The sequence below is a fragment of the Callorhinus ursinus genome, unplaced genomic scaffold, assembly GCF_003265705.2.
Source record: "Callorhinus ursinus isolate GAN/ISIS: 27379988/994484 unplaced genomic scaffold, GSC_fseal_2.0 scaffold5, whole genome shotgun sequence".
In the NCBI taxonomy this organism is placed as follows: domain Eukaryota; kingdom Metazoa; phylum Chordata; class Mammalia; order Carnivora; family Otariidae; genus Callorhinus; species Callorhinus ursinus.
In genome coordinates, this window is record NW_027397067.1 from 44596427 (window position 1) to 44619250 (window position 22824).

The window sequence follows — 22824 nt, forward strand, 5'->3', positions numbered from 1 at the left end:
CAACTGCCACAACCCCCTGCCACAAAGCATCAGATGTATCTTCTCCACTTTCTTGATATGGAGGCTGCCATGATCTCATGTAGAGCGAGATTAAGCATTTGGACCCTTCTTAATGTAACTGCCAGGTCCTGCCTCCCCTAGCTAGCTGGATATTTTTGCACAATCAGCTTTTGTTGGCTCTGCCTTGTGCTATCCGATGTCATTGTCAGATAACACTGCAGACAGTGGTTCCCTACGTGCTCTGAGCCCTAGTGATCAGGTTAACTGGGGAAGAAAAGCCTAACTGGATTTTCCGGGTGTTTCCATCTTTCTTGAGGAGGGACGGGCTGGGAATTGTCCTCAACCCACTTCACCAGCTTTTGGCCATCAAAAGGGGAAAAGACCCAAGCTGAAAAAATCCAGACTTCTGATCCTAGGTTCTCCTTCAAACCGGCTCCCAGAGAGCAGGAGCCGTCTTCTCTGTCCTATAGAGCACCTTCTTTACTGAGTATTTGCCATGAGGGGCTGACCTCACAGCCCTGGGAGAAGCCCAGAGTCTGCAGGAGGGTCTGCCTTTTCTCCCCTCAGGGATCAACTACTGTGCGCTGAACAAACCGGGCTGTGAGCACGAATGCATCAACACGGAGGAAGGTTACTACTGTCGCTGTCGCCGGGGCTACACCCTGGACCCCAATGGCAAGACTTGCAGCCGTGAGTGTGCCGGGGCAGGGGGGTTCGGATGGGAGGGCGCAGTTCACACATAGGCCCTGGGGCTCGCTTCTGAAGCTGCTGGGTCTCCTGAAAGCCCGATGGTCCAAGAGGCTTTCTCTTCCTTGCCTGAGTTTATCACCCATAAAATGGGACTATTCATGCTACCCACCTCACAGATTGGGTTGTGAGGATTAAAAAAACCAATACATATAAAGCTCTTAAAAACGTGCTGCTAAATGTCCACAATAGCCAAACTATTGGGAAGAGCCCAGATGTCCATCGACAGATGAATGGATAAGGAAGAAGTGGTGTATATATATATATATATATGGTGAAATATATATATATGGTGAATATATATATATATATATATATATATGGTGAAATACTACTCAGCCATCAAGAAAAGGACATCTTGCCATTTGCAACAACGTGGATGGAACTAGAGGGTTTTATGCTAAGCCCAATAAGTCAATCAGAGAAAGACAGTTATCATATGATCTCACTCATATGTGGAGTTTAAGCAAGAAAACAGAAGCTCATAGGGGAAGAGAGGGAAAAATAAAACAAGATGAAATCAGAGAGGGAGACAAACCATAAGAGACTCTTAATCATAGGAAACAAAGTGAGGGTTGCTGGAGGGGAGGGGGGCAGGGGGATGGCGTAACTGGGTGATGGGCATTAAGGACGGCATGTGATGTAATGAGCCCTGGGCATCATAGAAGACTGATGAGTCACTGACCTCTACCTCTGAGACCAATAATATACTATATGTTAATTAATGGAATTTAAATTAAAAAAAGAATAGTGCCACTAAGTATTAATAAGCACTCAATAAATATTAGCTAATATTATTCTTCACTGTTGGAGAGCACTGATTAAGTCAGACCTACCAGAATCTAAAATCCAAGCACGATCACCTAGTAGACATGTGGTCCCAGGCAAAGTATTTAACTTTGCCAAGCCTTGATTTTCCCTTTTGTTTAGAAAAGTGGCAATAAGGGCAGTATTGATGTGCTCGAGTTTTTAAGGGGAATAAGCAGGACCATTTCAGTCTCTTAGCCTGGGCCTGGCACAAGGAAAACACAATGAAAGATAATAATTCATGATGACCACGGAGCCTGGGAGAGTGACCAGTGTGGCTGCAGGCTGGGACAAGAAGCCAAAAGGGACAGACCTCTGAAAGTATGTGGGCTACCACAGAGCTGGTCTGAGGGCGGAGCTGGGAAATATGGGACTTTTTGTGAAGCCTTTCTTAATTTTCTTGTGTAAGAGGCCCAACAAATCTCCATTTGGTGATGTAAATGCATGGAAACTTGCAGGCTTTGCCAGCTGGACGGTTCCATCATGTTTTATGAGGCACGGTCTCCACTGGTCCAGGCCAGCAGGGGTTGGGGGGGGGCACATGAGCACTGTGGTGGATGCCTGTGACCCTGCTCTGCTGGGAGAGGGGCTCCGTGACATGGCCAGCACAGAAGGGGCCCTTTGTGCGGCTTTCCCCTCGGCAGGCCCCACATCTGCTCCAGCTTTGGGGACAGAGATAGATTGTAAATGAGAACAGTGCAGCTGTTGAGCATTTGGACCACAAACTGCCAGAAGGGGAAGTTTCACAGATGAAGCATTAGGTACAGAGCAATCCTCAGGAAAACTTGTGCCCCTTCAGTCTGTAGAGGGAACAAAGTACCTCCAGTAAGCTTTCTAAGGACTGATCTCGGAGGTCAAAGAACTTTTGAACCAGAAAGTTAGTGCTGCTGTACACTTGCTTCTGGAAGTCTCTGAGTCCTGATGAGACGCTGGTGGGGAGCAGGAGATGTCCTGGTAAAGATGAATCCGGGTACATTCTGCCTTCTTCCAGGAGTGTGGGGTCTGCCAGCTGACAGCCCTGGCAAGTGTCCCAGGACAGGCTGGGCATGACCTGGCTGAGCCCACCTGGAGCTCCAGGGGCCCCCGCCTGTTCTTCCCTCCCAGCGTGGCTTGGAGGAGGCTTGAAGGGCTCAGAGTGGGGCCAGAAGAGAGTGGGCCATACTGTCTCTCTGGGATCAAATGAGAAAGACCACTTAGCTTCAAGAAAGTATAAACCAAGCCATTTCTTCCTAGGAGTTCCCAAAGAAGGCCATGGTATCCTGGTTCCCTCAAGTACTCAGGGAGCCCCCGGCCCTAATAACAGCAAGCGCTTATGAGGTGCACACTCTGTGAGGCTGTGGTGAGCCCTTTCCAGGCACTCACTCACTTTATCCTCACGGTAGCCTTAGGAGCCATCTACCTCGTGTCTGAGTAGCCCTATCATCTACAGTCATATCTATTCAAGGGACCCTGTGGCAGAAAAGGAGTAAGTCACTTTCCTGGTGTTCCATGACTGGTTCGTGGTGGAACCAAGGTGTGAATCTGGGCTTCTGGCTCCTGAGATCCTGCAAGAGTCAGCAGTAGGTGCCTCCAACAGTGGAATGTTCCCGAAGGCACCAGCCCCGGGCCCTTCTGAGGAGTCAGAGGCCTGCTTGATGGCCCGGCACAAGGCCTTCAATGTGTCTCCAGTCCCTGGGTGTGCGTTTTCTCCATCAGGGAAATCTGGGAGGCCGCCTGCAGGGCCGTCTGTGGGCTCTGCTCACCACAGCTACATGTTCACTGTCCTTCGGTGCTCGTTGCCCATGGGGGCCAGCTCTGCAGTGCTTGGGTGCCAGGATCGGCCACACATGCACGCTGTGGCTCTGGTTTGTTTTCTGAATCTGGGTGTCCTGGGTAGGGGGGGTGAAAACACTTTTTCTGTGTCATTTTCAGAGAAAAATGAAACTATACAATTAATTCTTTCCCAGCGGTACTTAATAAGCATCCCCTCAGCAATTCCCGTGTGCCAGCTACAGTCTGAGGGCCTTACAGGTATCAACTCCTCCCCTTCTCACCACATTCCTCTAAGAAAGCAACCATCATCATCCCCGTTTCTCAGGTCGGGAAGCCATGGCCCAGAGGTCAAGTGACTGCCCAGCATCGCCCGGCTAGGAAGCGGTGCAGGTGGGATTTGAGCCCAGCTGGTTTGATACCACCACCCTCATTCTTAAGTGGTGTGGCTTTGGGCAAGCAGCTGGGCCTCCCTGAGCCTCGCTTTCCTCTCTGAGACGGGGCTCACACCTGCCTGTAGCCCTGAGGACTGCAGATGAGGATGCCAAGGTCCTGGCACAAGGAGCTGCTGTCGCTAACACCAACACAGGAGGTGTAGACGCTTTGCTTTACTCCTCAAAACACAGAAATGGGAAGAAGAAGAAACAAACAAGGCTGAATTTCCAGAGGCCAGTTGCCCTGGGTAGAATGAAACAAACCTTCCAGCAGTGCTCTTTGTGATGCCAATGAAGTAAATGGCTCCTATGGGCTCCCCTCCCCCCCCCCCCCCCCCCCACAGGAGGACGGTTTTCTTAATGCCCCGTTGCCGGTGAGCGCTGTCAGGTTATTTTGTGTTTTCCTGGGTGACAAACGCAGGAGTGGATCACTGTGCTGAGCAGGACCACGGCTGTGAGCAGCTGTGTCTGAACACTGAGGATTCCTACGTCTGCCAGTGCTCGGAAGGCTTCCTTATCAATGAGGACCTCAAGACCTGCTCCAGTAAGTCTCCGTCTATGCTTCTCTTCTACGGAAAAGCTTTGCAACAAGAGTGAAAAATATGGCCGCTGCAGAGGAGGGTGGTTCATGGTCCTGTCGTTCCTCTGCCCTTTCCTGTGCTCCAGGAAGATGGTGGGGGGTGTCCTCTGGGGACTGCATGCCTTTGAGGGGTGGGGGAGCAGACTTCATGACTTTGTGGGGTAAAGGGGGGGGGACAGACAAGACTGTGGTCACTTGATTGCCATCATCAGTAGCCCAAAGTCTTACTGCCAACCTCACCTGGCTGTCTGGCTTTGCAGGGGCGGATTATTGCTTGCTGAGCAACCATGGTTGTGAATACTCCTGCGTCAACACAGACAGATCCTTTGCTTGTCAGTGTCCTGAGGGACACGTGCTCCGCAGTGACGGGAAGACCTGTGCCAGTAAGTGTTCTGGGGTCCACTGACAAGCGGGACTCGGCACAGGCTATCTGTGGGTTTTGCTGGGCCTGTGTGAATGGGCATTAAAGGCCTCGTTCAGTGCTTTGAGCCCTGGTGCTTCTCCCCCTGCCCCAGAGCTTCCTTCCCCTACTCCCCAAGACAGCTTTTTCCTACTTCTACAGCGTGCCTCGGGGTCATGTTGAAGCTGGACAGAGCCCTATTTCTTGCCTTTCTCTTCTCTACCCCTAATCCGGCAGAAAGTGGTAGCCAGCCTGCGATGCACAGTAATCATCATGCAGACAGACCCCTTGTTGAGTGCTGACTTCATGCCGGGCACTGTGCTAAGCACATGCAACCTCAGGCTCTGGCAATACTGTGGAATCTCCAGCTTGTGGTGAAACTGCAGCTCAGATTAAGTAAGGAGCCCAAGGTCAGCCCTCTTAAAGGCGTGGGTTCAAGCTCTGGTCTATGGGACTCCAAAGTCAGTCCTGGGAGAAGGGGAGGCTCCTGAGAAACCTTCCCTCCCCCAACCTCATAATCTATCAGCAGATGGAGAGCTTGGCAGTGATGTTTCCTGGGTACATATATCCTTGCAGCTGGCCCCAACTCCTGTCCCATTAATTGAGGAAAAAAAAAAAAAGCCCTCAGATCTCCCTCTCTCCTCACTCGAGAACGTTGTGTTTTCTGCCCTGCAATCCCAGTGGACTAAGGTAAAGACTGAAAAAATAGTCATTTTGACAGAAGGACTCAGAAATGGAGGGAAAGGACCATAGTCTTCCTTTCCCACCCTGCTGGTCTTTCTGGTTATAGGGCTAGCTTCCCTGACTACTGATACAATGGTGGCCACAACCTAAGTTACCCACCTTTTAATATTGTCCATTCGCAGGGGCGGGCGAGCTGAGGTGCGCCCCTCTCTGCAGACCATGAAAAAATGTTTCCCTAGTTTGCAATAGATTCTGGAGTCTCGGCGAGTGGGTTATCCCTGTATGGCTGGCAGCCTGCTAGCTGCTAGCTGAGACGGCTACTGCCACCAACACCGGGAGGGTGTGGGCATTGGGGCACGGAAGGAGGGTGGACGTGTGGAATTGCATCTACGTGTGACTGCATGCCAGAGCCAGATACTTGGTTTTTTTTATTGGTTGGCTTTAATTTTCCATCATCTTAGATCATTCATGCCCTTCCTTTGCCCCCCACCCCCCTTACTGTGATCATCATGAAGAGCTGACTGTTAGCTGGCTGGAGGACTTCTAAGAAATTCTCACGGCCCTTCCCAACACACACTGTCCCTTACAGTCACACACCCCTGTCCCTCCTCCCCCAGGTCCACACGAGTGATGCCACTGACACTTTTAAATGTTGCACATTTTCCCATTTGACGTGCAGTGCAATCAGAAGTGAATTTTGATGTGTCTATATTTATAGAGGGTTGTGACTCTATGAAATCTTCTGAGATGATCAGATAGGTCAGAATTATCCTCTGGGAATGGTGGTACCTAAGAAATGAATTTTACTCACCAGCCAATACATAGGTATTGAACTGTTCTCCTAATTAAAGGCTGTCTGTCTGCCCTGGGATGATTCAGCCTGGCTGCCCTGTCCTGTAATAATGGGCTTTGTTTTCAGTGTGGCCATTGTTAACTGGGGGCTATGCTTCTCAGCTCTATGCCAGATGACAAAGAGCCTGACCACATGACTCCAAATTTTTGGGAAAGCCTGCTGGGCTGGGAAGAGGGGGGACCTGCTGGGGGCCAGCCAGGGCTGGCTCAGTGTGTAAGGGTGTCCTTCATCCTTCAGAAAGGCAGCCTCCTCTTAGAGCCTTGATAGCAGATGGCCTGAAGAACACTTCACTCACTTTCCAGAAAGTTCTCTGAAGCATAGAGAGCAGACCCACGTTCCCAGGGCCCTGGAAGTAAGTGGGCATTGTTACCGCCATATGCCTGCAGGCACCTTGGGCTCTCCGGCCTCTGGGATGAAGCCTGTCATCCCTTCTTCATGTCCTTGGCCCCCAAACTGTGATTGTAGGTTCTCCCTAGGAGCCTTCTTGCGTTGGCGGGTTGATGCACAGACTGTGGGCTAAGGTGGGGAGGGAAATGGAGTAGTCTTTTCTATAAGCTGCAGCTGAGAGGACTCCTCCCCTCTCTAGCTCCTGGTGATTTCCCTGAGGTAGACCTTTTGCAAGGGCGTCCCAGCATCAGGAAGACTCCACAGGCTATGTGCACAGAGCACACTGTCCACTGGCCTGCCAGCGCCTGGGGCTTGAGACTGGGTCTTGTTTGGAGTCAGAGTCCCCAGGCCTGGCCCACAGGAGATGCTCAACAAGGTTCATTGAGTGAGTGAGTGAATGGTCAGAGACCACCTGTCTTTTTCTCCTGTGACACCTGGCACAGACTCCACTCCCTACCCAGCAACCTTCAGTGGCTCTCCACTGTCTCCCAAACTAAAGTTCCGTTTGCGTTTCTCAATTTGGCAGTGTCAGAGAACCCCTTCCTCCACTTCTTGAGCCCCATCCCAGGTCTTCCCCATTTCCTCCAGTTCTTCAGGAGGGTAAGTCCCGTTATTCTCTGAGCGGCCACTGTACCTCCAGCCTGTCTTTTCTCCACTTAGCACAGCCTTCCTTTCCCAGCCTTGCAGATAGAAACCCTGCCTGTGGATGACATTCCCCGCGGAGAACTTCCTGCTGCCAGCCAACTGGTACTTCCTCTTCTGCCCTCTCACCCCGTGGTACCCTTTGCACAGATCTGAGAAATAATGTGGCAGAGCTGAAAGAATACTGACCTAAGAGCCCAAAGACTGGGTTTAAATCTTGTTGCTTCCACCCTGGGCAAGAGAATTGACCCTTTCTGGATCTGATTGCTCAACTGTCAACTTGGGACGATGATTTCTGCCTCTCTGTCAGGGTTGCCAAGTGGCACAGGGAGAGACAAAAGTTGAAGTGCTTTGGGAACTTGTAAACTGCCTTAAACCCTAAGGTACTCTTTTGTGGTCTTTCCTCCCACCGTTAGACTGCCCTGCATTGAGGAGAAGGCTGAGGTAGCACTTTGCCTTGCTGCCTGGAGACCTACCTCCCCCGGGGCTGGGCCTGCTTCAGTTGGAGCAGCCCTAGAGATTGGCCACCCTGGGAGAGGCCAGACTCATGAGTCCTCAAGGCTGCTGTCAGACTCTGGCAAGGGCAGGATGCTGACGGGAATCTGGGCCACAAGCCACAGAGCACTGGGAATCCTAGTCCAGCCACCACAGGCTGTGGAGGGCTGTTGGGGCATGATGCCCTCCAGCTTGACTTTGAAAGGCAGAGACAGCCCTGAGCAAGGCAAATGGAGTGTTGTAATCTGCTCAGGCCGCCATAACAAAACACCAGGGTTTGGGTGGCTTAAACAACAGCAACTTATTTTCTTACAGTTTGGGAGGCTGGAAGTCCAAAATCAAAGTGCTGGCATGGTCGTGTTCTGGTGAGAGCCCTCTTCTTGGTTTGCAGATGGCTGCCTTCTTACTGTGTCTTCACATGGTGGTGGGGAGAGGGGGGACGAGAGCAAGCTCTAAGGACCCTAATCCCACCATGGGCTCCCCACCTCATCTAAACCTAATTACCTCCCAATTACTCCGCCTCCAAATACACCCACACTGGACGTTCGGGCTTCAACATATGAATTTGGTAGGGGGAGGGGGACACAATTCAGTCCCTAGCAGGGAGTGAGGGGAGAAGACCACCTTCACCCTCACCTACTCACATTATAGGAACAGAAGGAAGCTTCGAGGTCTTCTGTTTCTTTTGTGGGAAACAAGCGCAGGAAGGAAACTGGCACCTCAAGCTGGCCCCGAGGGTCAGTGGAAAGGTCAGGACCAGAACCCAGGTCCCCTGATTCAGGACCTCATGCCCAGAGAGTGAGGTGCCCTCCAAATGGACATCTCCGTTCAGCTGTTTGTTTGGGTCGTCTGAGCAAAAGCCATTACAGAGTTAGCAAATGATTGGCTGCTCCTAGTTTTATTATAAGAAACGCCCGAAAATGGTGTAATTCCATCTCTGGGCCCTCGTTACCCTCTTGGCAGGCCACCTCCGGGGCTGGGTCAGTTTTAACAACCTCCTACGTGGAGCCTCAGACCCAGGATTGCCGTCTGTCATCACCAAGAGGTGCGAGTCCATGGAACGCATGAGCCTGGGATGGCTGTGCCACAGACACCCGCGACTCAGCGGGTGTGGAGTCCAGACGGGAGCGCAGCAGTCCGTCAGCAGGCAGGGCGGCGACACGTGGGTCCCAAACACCCCTGCTCTGTCCTCAACCTGTAATCATCCTGATCACAGATTGTAGATCCCATTCAGGACAGGGGTTGAATGAAAGGTGTGGACCTGCCTCCCTTAAGGAGGAAAGAAAAGGATTCTTCTCCTGGGGGGAAAAATGTGTTCTTCCTGCATCCTGAGATTGTCATACCTCCTCTCATCCGTTCCATTTAAGTCCTGGTTCCCAGTAGTTGGTCCTCACTCTCGTCTCTGCATTTGAGTCTGGGCACTTCCTTAAGCTCTTGGTCCATTTGCTCTTATTCTCCACAGGTATTGACCCTGTACCTGCAGCGTGCTGGGCACATCGTGCTGGGCACTGGGCCTCCCTCCCTGGGGTTGATGCCAGTTCCGTTTCTGCCCTGACAGCGTTTCAAGTTTCTCAGGGAAGAAAGAAATTAAAAATATTTCGTGTGACGTGGGAAGAAGAGGCGCGGCAGGAGCATGGGGCAGCTAGGCCAGAGAAAGTTTCCTGAGAAAGAGATGGTTGATCTGACATCTGGAGATTGAAGGAGTGAGCTAGCCAGAGATGGAGGGTATGGTGGACTAAACGTCGGTGTCCTCCCAAATTCGTATGTTGACATCCTAATCCCCAAAGGTGATGATATTAGGAGGTGGGGCCTTGGGGTAATTAGGTCATGAGCATGGGGCTCTCATGAATAGGATTAATGGCCTAATAAAGGAGATCCCACAGAACTCCCCCACCAGTCCCTTTCACCATGTGAGGAGACAGGGAGAAGTCTCCAGCCTGGAAGAGGGTCTTCACCCAACCTTGTAGCCTCCGGAGCTGTGAGCTATAAATTTCTGCTCTTTACAAGTCACCCGTCTATGGTATTTTGTTATAGCAGCCAGAACAGCCTAAGACAGAGGCGGCAGAACTTCCCAGGCACAGGAAACAGCATGCAGAAGCCCAGAGAGTGAGCGCACTGGGTGTTGAGATTTGAGCGCCAGAGGGCAGCAGGTGAGAACGGGACCTGGAGGGGCAGGCGGGACAGTTCACCTACAGCCTTTATAGAGTTAGGTGAGACTGGAGGCCCAGCCTCCCTTGAGGAAACGATTTTATTTTGTCTTCTGAGAATCTCCTAGCCTGAGTAGACTCTGCTGAGCTAGGATGGCCACTGCAGGTGCTGCTGGACCAGGAAACATGAAGGTGGTAGATTTGTGGTCTGATCCCAGCTTTGCCCCCAGCACAGCTGACCCAGTTCACCTCTGCCGACTCAGAGACCTTGGGAAGGTCACGTCCCCTCTCTGGCCATCTGTTTCCTCAGCTCTAAAGTAAAGGGTTGGATCAGTCAATCTCCTGGGCCCCTTCCAGCCCAAAGATGAGACTGGTGCCAGGCACAGAACAAGTGCTCCAGAAACACTTGCTGAATGGATGAACTCCTTGCTGGGGTACCCACCATTCTACCTGGGCTAAAGGCACCCCATGATCGTGAGTCAGGGATGGTGGCTCCCTCTGCCTGTTAGGGAAACACTGAAGTACTTTCCTGCAGGGGAGTATCTGGCACTGGGCGGAAGCTGACTCCAAGTTGGTCTCCAGACTTGGTTGAATAGGAAGCAGCTAGAACCTATGGTCAGGAAGTTGACGACAGTACACCTTGGGCATTTTCTAATTTACCACATGTGGTTCCTTAACTTATGAGTGACCCAGAACATCCCTGATAGGCAGGAACTGGACATTTTGCTGAGCAAATATGAAGTGTTCACTCTGCAAGGCCGGTGTGGGGGAGAGAGTGAGAACCACCCAGCATCCACCCGCCACAGGGTTCTCACTTAAAACATCTGCACATGCAACTCTTTTTTTAAGATTTTATTTATTTATTTGAGAGAGAGAGAAAGAGAGCACAAGCTGGATGGGGGGCAGAGGGACAAGCAGACTCCCTGCTGAGTGTGGAGCCTGACATGGGGCTCCATCCCAGGACCCTGAGATCATGACCTGAGCTGAAGTCAGATGTTCAACCAACTGAGCCACCCAGGTGCCCCTGCACATACAACTCTTGATTTTGGGGTCATGAGTTCAAGCCCCACATTGGGTGTAAAGATTACTTAAAAATAAAATTTTTAATAAAATGATAAAATAAAATCTTGGGGGCACCAGGCAGACTCAGTCAGTAGAGCATGTGACTCTTGATTTTGGGATCATGAGTTGAAGTCCCACGTTGGGTACAGAGATTACTCAAAAATAAAATCTTTTTTTTTTTTAAGTACGCTCCACATCCAGCACAGAGCCCAATGCAGGGCTTGAACCCATGACTCTGAGATCAAGACCTAAGCTGAGGTCGAGTCAGATGCTTAACTGACTGAGCCACCGAGGTGCCCCTCCCCAAATAAAATCTTTAATAAAATAAGAAAAATAAAGGGCGCCTGGGTGACTCAGATGGTTAGGTGTCTGCCGTCGGCTCAGGTCATGATCCCGGGTCTCCTGGGATTGAGCCCCGTACCAGGCTCCCTGCTCAGCAGGGAGACTGCTTCTCCCTCTCCCTCTGCCTCTCTCCTGCTCATTCTCTCTCTCTCTCTCTCTCTCTCTCAAATGAATAAATAAAATCTTTAAAAAAAATAAAAATAAAAAAATAAAACATCTGCACAAAACCCCTGGGTGGAGGGTCTGGTTACCCTTAATTTTCAAAGTAGAAAACTGAGGAAATGTTTCCTTTTACTCACCAGATCCGGGGGTCCTGGGATTGAGTTCTACGTCAGCTCCCTGCTCGATGGGGAGCTTGTTGTGTATCAGGCATTACACTGGGCAATGCGAGATGCAGGAGGGAAGGGCAGGTCCAGTGAGTGTGTGGTCTCTTGATCAAAGCCCATGCGAGCACAGCCCAGTGAGGATGCAGGTGAAGACCCAAACCAACACGTGACTCCCTTTTCGGTGACAGCAGTGATCTTATCAGAGGGGTGGATTCCAGCTGCTTTGAGGCCCCACGTGGGGAGGTACAGGAAGACCTCAGGAGATCGGGGGGAGGGTGAAGAAGGAGAAACAGAGGAATGGCTGTGTAGACCACGGTGGTGGGAGGGCCCCTGGCTTGGTATTGAGGTACGCACTGAAAGACAGTGCTCGGAGCTGGGGGGAGGGTGGGCCAGATGAGGCTGTAGGGATTCTGTCTTTTCTGAAGACTCTGAGAATCTCAGGCAGAGGGAAGAAGTGATGTGAGAAGATTTGCATTTTGGAAAGAGGACTTAGGACGAGGGGAGGGAATGGATTGGAGGGGGTAAAAGAGAGTGTGTGGAAACCAGTTAGTAGACGATGCAACAGCCCAAGAGAAAGACAGTGGTGTCTGGTTCTTGATGATGGAGGCACAGAGCATCTCACCCTTGGTAGTTTATTGGAATCACCTGTGGGGCTTTTAAAACAACCAGATGCCCCGGCGGTACCCTAGATTCCCTGAAGCTGAGACTGTCTTACACTGATGTAACCTCGTTAGAGGACAACTGGGAAATATTTATCAGCTTTTAAATGTTCATGCCTTTTAACTAAGGATTTCTGCTTCTGGATATTTATCTTTCAGATATGCCTTCACATTGTATGTAGAACTATATGCACAAGAATATTCATTACAATAATGTTTATAATAGTAGAAGACTAGGCACCACCTAAATGCCCGTCCAATAAAACACTGATTAAATGATGGTGCAGGCTTTAAAAGTAATGATGTAGAGTGTCAAAGGTGAGAGAGAAGCAAACTTTTCATTGTAAATTCTTTGTTCCCCATAAGCATTTTAATTTAAATTTTAGCTTATTTTTAGAATAGGTAAGGGGTTGAGGCGCCACAGTGGCTCAGTCGGTTAAGCACCTGACTCTTGATTTTGGCTCAGGTCATGATCTCAGGGTCCTAAGATTGAGCCCCAAGATGGGCTCTGTGCTGGGCGTGGAACCTGCTTGAGAGTCTTTCTCTCCCTCTCCCCCTCTCCTCACCCCATGTGCACATGCTCTCTCTCTCTCTCTAAAAAGAAAAAAAAAAAAGGAATAAGTAAGGGGTTTACATGGTTTAAGAATCAAAACAATATGAAAAGACATACATTAAGAAGCTTTGCTCCCCCTATGGCCTCCCATCACATTCCCTACCTCCCTTCTATCAGTAGCCAGCCTCCAAGATGGCCACCAGTGATCCCCATCTCCTGGTAGTCACACACTTGTATAGTTCCCTCCTTCACTGTTGGTCTGTGTGACCAATAGCATATGGAAAGAACCATGGCCTGTCACTTCTCAAATTAAGTAATAAAAGACACTGTGGTTGCCATCTTGAGCACTCTCTCTCATTTCTTGGATCATTTGCTCTCGGGGAAGCCATGTTGTAAGCTGCCCTGTGGAGAAGCCCACATGCTGAGGAACTGAAGCTTCCTCCAGCTAATAGCCAGTAAGGAAGTGAGTGAGGCCGGCCAGTAAAGACGTGAGTGAGCTCAGAATCACATCCTTTAGCTCCAGTAGAGCCTGGAGATCACTGCAGCCCCAGCCGACAGCTTGACTACAGGCTCATGAGAGATCCTGAGTCAGAACTCCCCAGCTAAGCTACTCCTGGATTCCAGACCCCCAGAAACTGTGAGATAATAAATGTTGTTTTAAGCTGCTAGGTGTGGGGGTAACTTGTTACACAGCAACAGATAACTAATACACTATTTTCATTAGTTTATTATTTATCCTTCATGTTTCTTTATGTGAATAAGAGCAAATATAAATATATATTTTTATTTCCTCCCTTTTCTTACCTACAGAAAAAAATGGTGTACTGTATATACCCCTATTCTACGCCTTTTTTTTCTTCACTCAATTATACTTATTGGAGATTTCATATCTTTACATAGAGAATGTTCTCATGCTTTTTACAGCTACTTAATTCCCTTGTTGCTGGACACTTGGGTTGTTTTCCACTTGTCATTATTGCAAACAATGCTGCCGTGAATAACTTGAAAGTATATCCCTTCCTATGGTACAAGGTACCTGTAGGAGAGAATTCCTGAAGTGAGGTTGCTGGGTCAAAGGTACATCTTGTAACTTTGGTAGATGTTGCCAGATACCCCTCCTTAGGGGAAGTATGCCCTTTAATGTGTTTGAATTTTGAATCATCTGCCTGTTCTGCCTTTAAAAATATCTCTGCTGGTGATTCTAATACTCACGTGAGGTGGAGAACTCCCCACTGCTCTACAGTCATCTGATTTGATGCTCTGGGGGAACAAGGAGGGAAAGGGTTAAAAACCAAACTCTCCACATGCTTTAAAACATGCACCCAATTGGGGCACGTGGGTGGCTCAGTTGGTTAAGCAACTGCCTTTGGCTCAGGTCATGATCCCGGAGTCCTGGGATTGAGCCCTACATCAGGCTGCCTGCTCGGTGGGGAGCCTGCTTCTCTCTCTCTCCCTCTGCCCCTCCCCCTGCTTTTTCTTGCACTCTCTCTCTCTCTCTCTCTCTCTGTCAAGTAAATAAATAAATAATCTTAAAATAAAAAGGCGTGCACCCAATAAAATTTCAAACAGCCGCTAATGTGAACACTCAGGAGAACTCAGAAACTGGGCTGGGAGCTCCTGTGATAGTCTGTAGCCAAGGGTGACGTGGACAGTGGCTTTGGGCTCAGCAGGCTCCTGATAAAGGAAAGCAGCACCGATCTGCCTGGTGTAGGTGCAGACCGCCACGGCTCAGGGTCTGTGTGGGAAGACTCAGCCACTCTTCTCGATGACAGCCTGAGATGGAGCCAAGAAAACAGGACAGGGCATGGGGGAAGGAAAGGGTGTGCTGCGTTATGGCTTGACAAGGCTGGCCGGAAAGAGTTATAGCTGTTTTATTATGTTGGAAAATGGAGTATTCTTAATATAAATTCATGGTGGGAAAAAAATGCTCACCTCCACAGGCCAGCCAGCTGTCTCTATTATGGATCACTCAATTGTATTTCCACTCAACACTACGTGAGGAACTACCCCAAGCCATTGGGGAATGTTCTGCATTAATAATGAGTCTAGATTGTGTCCAGAGAAGTAAGTCATTTTCAGAGCAAACAGGACAGGCCGACTCTGCTTTGACTCTCTTCTGCAGTTATAATTTTAGTTAACATAATATTTTCCCATTGTTCAAAGATTTTGGCAGCATGTCTGTCCAATAGAAGACGGGCAAAATTCCCTTCATGTTTGAAAGCTTACTTTACGATATAGCAATGCAATGTAATGTAGTTGGGGAAAATGTGGGATTTATTATCAGAAGATTACATTTTGAGTCTGGTGCTATCACTTATTAGCAATTAATCTTGGCGAGCCATTAACCTTCCCAAACCTTAGTCTCCCAGCTGGTAAGTGAGAATAAGAACAATTGCCTTGACTACCCCACAGGGTGGTTCTCAGGACTCCCCTCCAGAAAGAAATACTGCAAAATGCCTTAGAAATAAGTGTGTGGTCTGTGCCTGATTACACAAGTGATTACTTCAGAGCCTTGATTTCATAACTTCAGTGCCTATCCATTGTAAAATTCTCCTCGATCTGAAATGATTGAATTGACTTTCAGAATTGTGTATTGTTCTCATAAGACGTCACTTTCCCCATGTCCTCAGTATCAGGCTTTTAAAATGTCAGCTTGGTTTTCACAGAGTCACAAACAGAAGCTGCCCCAGCCCTGTGGATGGCAAAGCCCTTCCTTTTGCTCTTTCCTGCAGCCTTGGTCATCCATGACTCTTCTCTCATATCCATAGGAAGATGGCCTCTTCATATCAACCCATCAGCAAAGCTTGTAGGCTCTACCTTCAATATATAGCCAACAGTCTCACCAGTTGTCACCATCCTGGTTGGGGCCACCAGGCTTATTGCAAGAGATTTCTCCCAGCTCTCCATGCTCCATCCTCACCTACACCGAGTACGCCTTTTATGACAAAGCCAGTTCATGTGACCACACTGCTCAAAACCCTCCAGGGACCCTTCCTCACTCAGATCCCACTGCTGCCCGTGAAGCCCATAGGGTCTGCCCCTTGTTGGCCTCACTGGCCTCGACCCCTGCCAGGCTCAGGTTGCTTGGGTCCACCTATCTCTTTGCCTTTCCTGAAATGTGCCACACACGCTCTTACCTCTGCAGTTTGCAAATGCTGTTCTTTGCCGAGGATGCTCTTCCATCCAAATAACACACATTCACTCGTCTCTTCAGGACTCTGCTCAGGGGCACTGTATCTGCCTGCAGCCTGTGAAACACAAGCCCTCCCTGGCCCGGGCACATTCTCTCTCCCCTCTCCTGCTTGTCTCCACGGCACTTTACCCATCTGACATATATATTTGTTTGTCTATTGTTTGTCTTCCCCCTTCTTCGCTCCCACACCTGCTGCCAAATGTAAGCTTCACAAAAGCAGAAACTGTCTTATTCATTGTTAAATCCCCAGAGCCTAGAAGAGTACCTGACTTGGAGTAGGGATGCATGAAATAGTTGAGGACTGAATGAACAGGTGAAGAATGGCTCACCTAAGTGTGACACGTACATAAGTAGATATGTAGATAAGTTGATATTATAGTTATATGATAGCCAGCGAAAATGAACTTATTTTCTAATATTTATAGGCTATTTATATCTCTCCTTTTATAAACTGTCTTTCATGCCTTTTGTGCATTTTCCCTATGGAAATTTTCCCAGCTTTTATTTTCTGCATTCTTTATATATGAAGAATTTTTGCTCATAGACATATTTTCTGTTTTGAAATGTGCATTGTGGAATAAGACACTGCTTTAACTGAAGGTGTCTAAAATGTCTTTTAAGATGGAATAAGTTACTAAAAAAAGGACTGAATAAGTCAGTACTGTATGAACCATTTCCTTCTTCTGTTTCTCTAATTCCAATTGGATTCCCAGAATTGGACTCCTGTGCCTTGGGGGACCATGGCTGTGAACACTCATGTGTAAGCAGTGAAGACTCTTTTGTGTGTCAGTGCTTTGAAGGGTATATACTCCGTGAAGACGGGAAAACCTGCAGAAGTAAGTTTTTACCGGGGTTGTCTCACGTGGCTGTGTCTGATCTTTGCATGAATTCCACCATCCTGATCTCTGTTGAAATCAGTTACCCTCAAAAGCCACTGCTACACGACTGTTAAATATAATGTGGGGTCCTGGATGGAATCAGAAAAATGACATCAGGTTAAAAACTAAGGAAATGTCAATACACCAGGGACTTTAGTTGGTCTTAATGTATCAGTGTTGGTCAATTAATTGTAACAGATGTATCACATTAACACAAGTTGCTAACTGGGTTTGAGGTTTATAGGAACTCTGTGCTATCGTCTCCATTTTTCTGTAAATCTAAAACTTTTTTTTTTTTTAAAGATTTTTATTTATTTGAGAGAGAATGAGAGAGAGAGAAAGCACATGGGGGGGAGGGTCAGAGGGAGAAGCAGACTCCCTGCCGAGCAGGGAGCCCGATGCGGGACTCGATCCAGGGACTCCAGGATCATAACCTGAGCCGAAGGCAGTCACTTAACCAACTGAGCCAAAACCAGTTAAAAGAAAACAAACAAATGGACAAATGAAAAAAGCCAATGCTAGAGCTACAACTGAAGTTGCTTGTGTATGCCCTGTGGCAAGAAACAAGATTCTAGCAGCTTCTAGCCCTGCCATTTATTAGCTGGGCAAGTTGTTTGACTTCTCTGAGCCTCTGTTTATCTTTAATAATATTGTTGTTGTTGCTGGTAGCACCAGTCTCTCATAGAGACCACCTTATGATGTGCCCATGCTTATGTCTCAGAAAGCAAAGCCTCTTAGATGGGGCCAAGATGCATCTCTGTTAATCAAAGGCGAGCATGTAACCCTGAGCAAATGATTTTCATCCCTATCAGTCATCTTTTCCTCAAGCTTCTCAAAGCACTTTGCAAAGAGCAACTTGTGCTGACACGTTTGAAGAAAAGATAGGTAATTGGAATTATGACTCTCATTTTTTCAGACAGACAGGAAAGGTAAGGCTCCAAGAGGTTAAGTGATTCTCCAAAGCCATATGTCAGGGACAAAGCCAAAATTAGATTTCAGTGCCACTAATCTAAATTGAGGTTTAATCTTCTAAGTAATCATATCAGACCAACAGTGTTTCCTTTTGATATCAGAAACTGCATCTGCAGAAAGCCAATGATTGATTGCATTTAATGAGATATTGAAGTAGATGCTGGTAAGTGATGGTGAGGATGATAGTGAGGAAGTTTGAAGAGTTAACCTAAATTAGACCCACTGAACTTCATCCTCAATTTTACTTTCCTCCCATGGATCACTGAGCTCAAGGGGGCCTGGGGTCTGGTGGCTGAGATGGGTGGATCCTCCAAGGTGAAGCCTAGGGAAAATTTATGTTGGTGAAATTGCTTTGACTTGCTCTTCTGTCCTCAGGGAAAGATGTCTGCCAAACAGTCAACCATGGCTGTGAGCACATTTGCGTGAACAGTGATGAGTCATACATCTGCAAGTGCCTGGAAGGATTCCAGCTTGCCGAGGATGGGAAACACTGCCGAAGTAAGTGGCCTCCAGGTAGAGGTGAACTCTTCCATCTGCGGGACACGGACCATGAGATAACTAACTTTAATATTTAAAATCTTCCCTTATAATCAATGTTACAATGACAAGTTCCTGCCTTGGGTGATCTGAAAGTGTTTGCGAGTGATCCTTACAGGAGACCCTTAGTTCTTCAGGATTTTCTCAGTCAAGGTCCCGAGTTGTCAGGCTTTTTGCATCTCTCCATTTTCTCCCAGTTGCTGGCCATTCCACAACCATTGTGTGGATGCCCAGAGCCTCGCCCAGAGCCTGGCTAATCATTGGACAGAATTAGAATCTCTGCCAGCAATCACTATGAGCATCAAAGGATAATTACAGTGCTTTTTCTTCTTGGAAGACCTTAAAAGTAAGGTGTAGGGTGGGAGAGGGACGAAGGGATTTTTCTGTGGGTTTTATTTATCCACTTTCTCTATTGTTGCCTCTGTAGGTCGCTCAGAACAGATTCTGAGAGTTTACTGAGAAGGTGCATTGGGTTCCCCAGAGAAACAGAACCAATAGAGTGTATGTGTGTGTGTGTGCCTATATAAAGAGACAGAGAGAGAGGCAGATGGACATAGAGAAAATCTGCCAGCAGTCTGGAGACCCAGGAAGAGCTGATGTGGCAGCTCTTATCCAAAGGCAGTCCAGAAGCAGAATTCCTTCTTCCTTGGGGTGGTGGTGGAAGATTCAGTCTTCTTTCTCTTAAGGCCTCCAAGTGTTTGGATGAGGCCAACTCTATGGAGTGTACTCCACTTTACTCAAAGTCTAATGTCGGAAATGTTAATCTCATCTAAAAAATACCTTCACAGCAGCATCTAGATTGGTGTTTGACCAAACAACTAGGCACCATAGCCTAGGCAAGGTGACATATAACATTAACCATCACAGCACTGAAAAAAGAGCCAGACGGGACACATGAGCTTGGTAAAGTGGGTATTAGAAGAGCACAGGGCAAGGATTTTTCTCCCCTGGGAGATTCTGAGCTCTTAGTCCCTATTTGGGGATGTGGGCGGGGGGTAGTGTTGAAACTGTCTACTTGCTTTTGTTGATATCTGCTCCAGTGGACAGGACGGCTCTTTTCTCATTAAGGCAAAATCAGTTCATTTGCTTTTCAAGTTGATTTGGGGGAATTTCCTCACAGACTCCTTTGAGATAGCTTGGGACATCCCACATGTCAACCAAGCTGGCTTGGGTGGAGTTCACTGTCTTCATTCCTCCACCAGGAAGAGGGTGGAGGTCTTCATTCCTCCTACCTTTAGCAGGATGTTCTGTTTGAACAGCTGAGCCCTGGAATGCCGATAGGACCCTGGCCTAATGCTGCAGATCTCCCTGCACAATCCTGTTTTGCCTTCACACTGCAGTGTCCCCTCGGTGGAGACCAGGTCTGCAGTTCTGCCCATTGTGTCTGTCAAGCTGTCTGTTCACGGTTTTATTTCTGTGAATGCAAGTGTACACACGTGTGCCATTTATTCATGCAACATATTTTTTTGCTCAGCAAATTGAGCTATTGTATACTGGGCACAACATCTACCTCTGGAATTTGATCACTAGATCAAATACCACCATCCCCCCTTCTAGGGGGAGATTCGTAGTTACCTATCCCAATTTTATAGGAAGCTTCTCCTTCTAGGGAGCTAATGACAGAAAAGAGCCATAGGCTTTCATGTGGTGGAGGAGGAGAACACAGGAGACGCGTGTCTCAGCTGTGCCACCAACTTGCTGCATGACCTCAGGCGACTCCATGACACATTTTGAGTTTCTTCATGTATACGCTGGGTATAATTATTCTTGCTTTAGTCTTCTCAAAAGATGTTGTGAAGATTGGAGGGCTGTAACTACTCTGAAGCATTTAAAGTACCTCACACATGAGAAATGTTCATTAATTGAAACTGGAGTGTTTGGGATGTCTATGGGAAAAAGTCAGTAGCTTGGGAAAATCAAAACCCAAGGCAACATCAAATAATTCTAAAAATTAATAAATACAGGATACCTGATCATCCATCTTACCATTCAGGCTTGTGGGGGCTGGGGCTTTCTGAGAGGAGCTTCTCCCTTCCCATGCCCTGTCCTGAGTATTAGAATGAAAAAAAGGGCATATTATAAGAGAAAGTTTAAACAGAGATGGGTTTTTTAAAAATGGATTAATTCTTTGATCTGTCCCGACGTGACCATTCAGTCCAGCTCATTCCTGCACGGATGGAGTTGCTCATCTCCCTGTATTTCCCTCAGGGAAGGATGTCTGCAAATCGACGTACCACGGCTGTGAACATATTTGTGTTAATCGTGGCAACTCCTACATCTGCAAATGCTCAGAGGGATTTGTTCTAGCTGAGGATGGAAGACGGTGCAAGAGTAAGTGATCTGAACTTGGCTTTCTGCTTGAATTTGATTTGGGAGCAATCGCTCTTTGGAGTATTTTCAGGAAACAAATCCCTCACCTCTGCTTCTCCCATAATGGAGCTTAACTGAGGCACCTGTGGAAAAACTTTTGGTTTTAGTTGATAGTAAGTTCACTATCCGCCAAAGGGCTGGAGTGATCTTAGGCTGAATAAGCATATCTGGAATGAGAGAGGCAAGATTTGTCCTCTGCTCTGTACTGGAGAATTACGTTCAGTTCTGGGCATTACATTTTAGGAAGAAAGAGATAGATCTAAGTTTATTTTTTATTTTTTTTGAAGATTTTATCTATTTATTTGACAGAGAGAGACACAGCAAGAGAGGGAACACAAGCAGGGGGAGTGGGAGAGGGAGAAGCAGGCTTCCCGCCGAGCAGGGAGCCCGATGCGGGGCTCGATCCCAGGACCCCGGGACCATGACCTGAGCCAAAGGCAGAAGCTTAATGACTGAGCCACCCAGGTGCCCCTAGATCTAAGTTTAAGCATTAAAAAAAGCCCTTCAAAGTAGCAGAAAAAAATCTTAAGAAAATTACTTTGTAATCTCAGAGTAGAGAAGACCTTTCTAAACATGACATCAAACATAAAAACCATTTTTACTTTTATTCTTTTAAGATTTTATTTATTTATTTATTTGTCAGAGAGGGAAAGCAAGCAAGAGAGAGCACAAGCCGGGGGATCAGCAGGCAGAGGGAGAAGCAGGCTTCCCACTGAGCAAGGAACCTGATGTGGGGCTCGATCCCAGGACTCTGGGATCGTGACCTGAGCCAAAGGCAGAGGCTCAACCAACTGAGCCACCCAGGTGTCCTAAAGCCATTTTTAAAAAAGAGAACATATATAGTGAGAGATTAAAGCTATGATATCTTTTTTTAAAACCTGTTATCAGAGATCAAAAAGGTTGATGATTCCTTATGTTGACAAAGGTATATTTTAATAGGCAGTTATAAATATATCCCTGGGTGTCTGAATCAGTACATTTAGGAGGGCAGTTTGGCAATATTTTAAAGGCAATTCCACTTCTATTTGTATTATATAAACATATGGATACACACATACATACATATATATATATACTTTTGTGATGTTTAAATTCTGTTCCATGTGCATGCATTGTTTTTTAGAAAAAATATTTTAAGGAAAAGGATAATGACAAGCAAGATTTAGGAAGTTCGGTACGATGTCAAGTGAAAAATAAAGGAAGAAATTGGGGATCTTTGTAGAAAAAGACTTGAGGTGCCATTCCAATACCAAAGTGACAGTCACTTCATTAGTGATTTATATGACACCCCTGGGGAAGGAAGGAACAGTGGGGAGAAACTGCAGCTCAGCATGAGGACAAAGACACTTTCAGGGAAGCTGTGTAATTCATTAGTTAAGATCATGAACTTCGGGTCAGACAGACCTGGACTTCAACCCCGAATCATAATACCTGTGTGACCTTGGACAAATTATTTAACTCTCTGAGTCTCAGTTTCTTCATCTATAATATGAGGATAACGCCTCACAGAATCATCATGAGGAATATAAAGGAGACCATGTATTTAAAGGGGCTTAGCTCAATGCTGGCACATACCAACTGCTTGACAAATGGTAGCTCTTATAACCAGCAACAGCAGAGATGTCCAGAGATGGGGCTTTACTGGCGAGGTGATGAGCTGTCCATCAGGAGGGGCGGTTGGGGCCAGGCCAAATGGCTCCTGGGGAGGGATATTACAAAGACGTAAGCAAAAGGAGGGCGGTACTAATGACCTTTAAAGGTCTTATCCAACCCTGAAATTCTGGAACTCTGTGAAAAAGAAGTTCTGAAGGCAAATCACAGACCCAATGGTCTCCTTAACTACAAAAAGAAAATGCCCAAGTACAGTTGGAGCAACCCTCCTGCAAACAAGTAACCAGCAAGGGAGTTATCATTCTTCCTGCGCCTGAGAGCAGAAGTCTGGTCCTTCTTGTGCTGACATTCTTCCACTCTCTCCAGCATCCTTATTTCCCCGAGAAGCCTTTTGTG

General features: G+C 47.5%; 1 protein-coding gene across 3 annotated transcripts in view; it reads left to right on the plus strand.

Annotated features, from left to right (window-relative positions):
* The window catches only part of MATN2 (matrilin 2), a 129942-nt gene that overhangs the window by 97335 nt on the left and 9783 nt on the right, over positions 1 to 22824 (plus strand). For 2 of the 3 annotated variants that reach the window (XM_025870890.2, XM_025870889.2), the window contains exons 8-13: positions 568 to 690; positions 4159 to 4281; positions 4578 to 4700; positions 16774 to 16896; positions 18286 to 18408; positions 20656 to 20778. In XM_025870890.2, the coding sequence (XP_025726675.1) occupies positions 568 to 690; positions 4159 to 4281; positions 4578 to 4700; positions 16774 to 16896; positions 18286 to 18408; positions 20656 to 20778 (738 nt within the window). The remainder of the gene's footprint in view (positions 1 to 567; positions 691 to 4158; positions 4282 to 4577; positions 4701 to 16773; positions 16897 to 18285; positions 18409 to 20655; positions 20779 to 22824) is intronic. The other variant, XM_073893007.1, reaches the window with a different exon arrangement.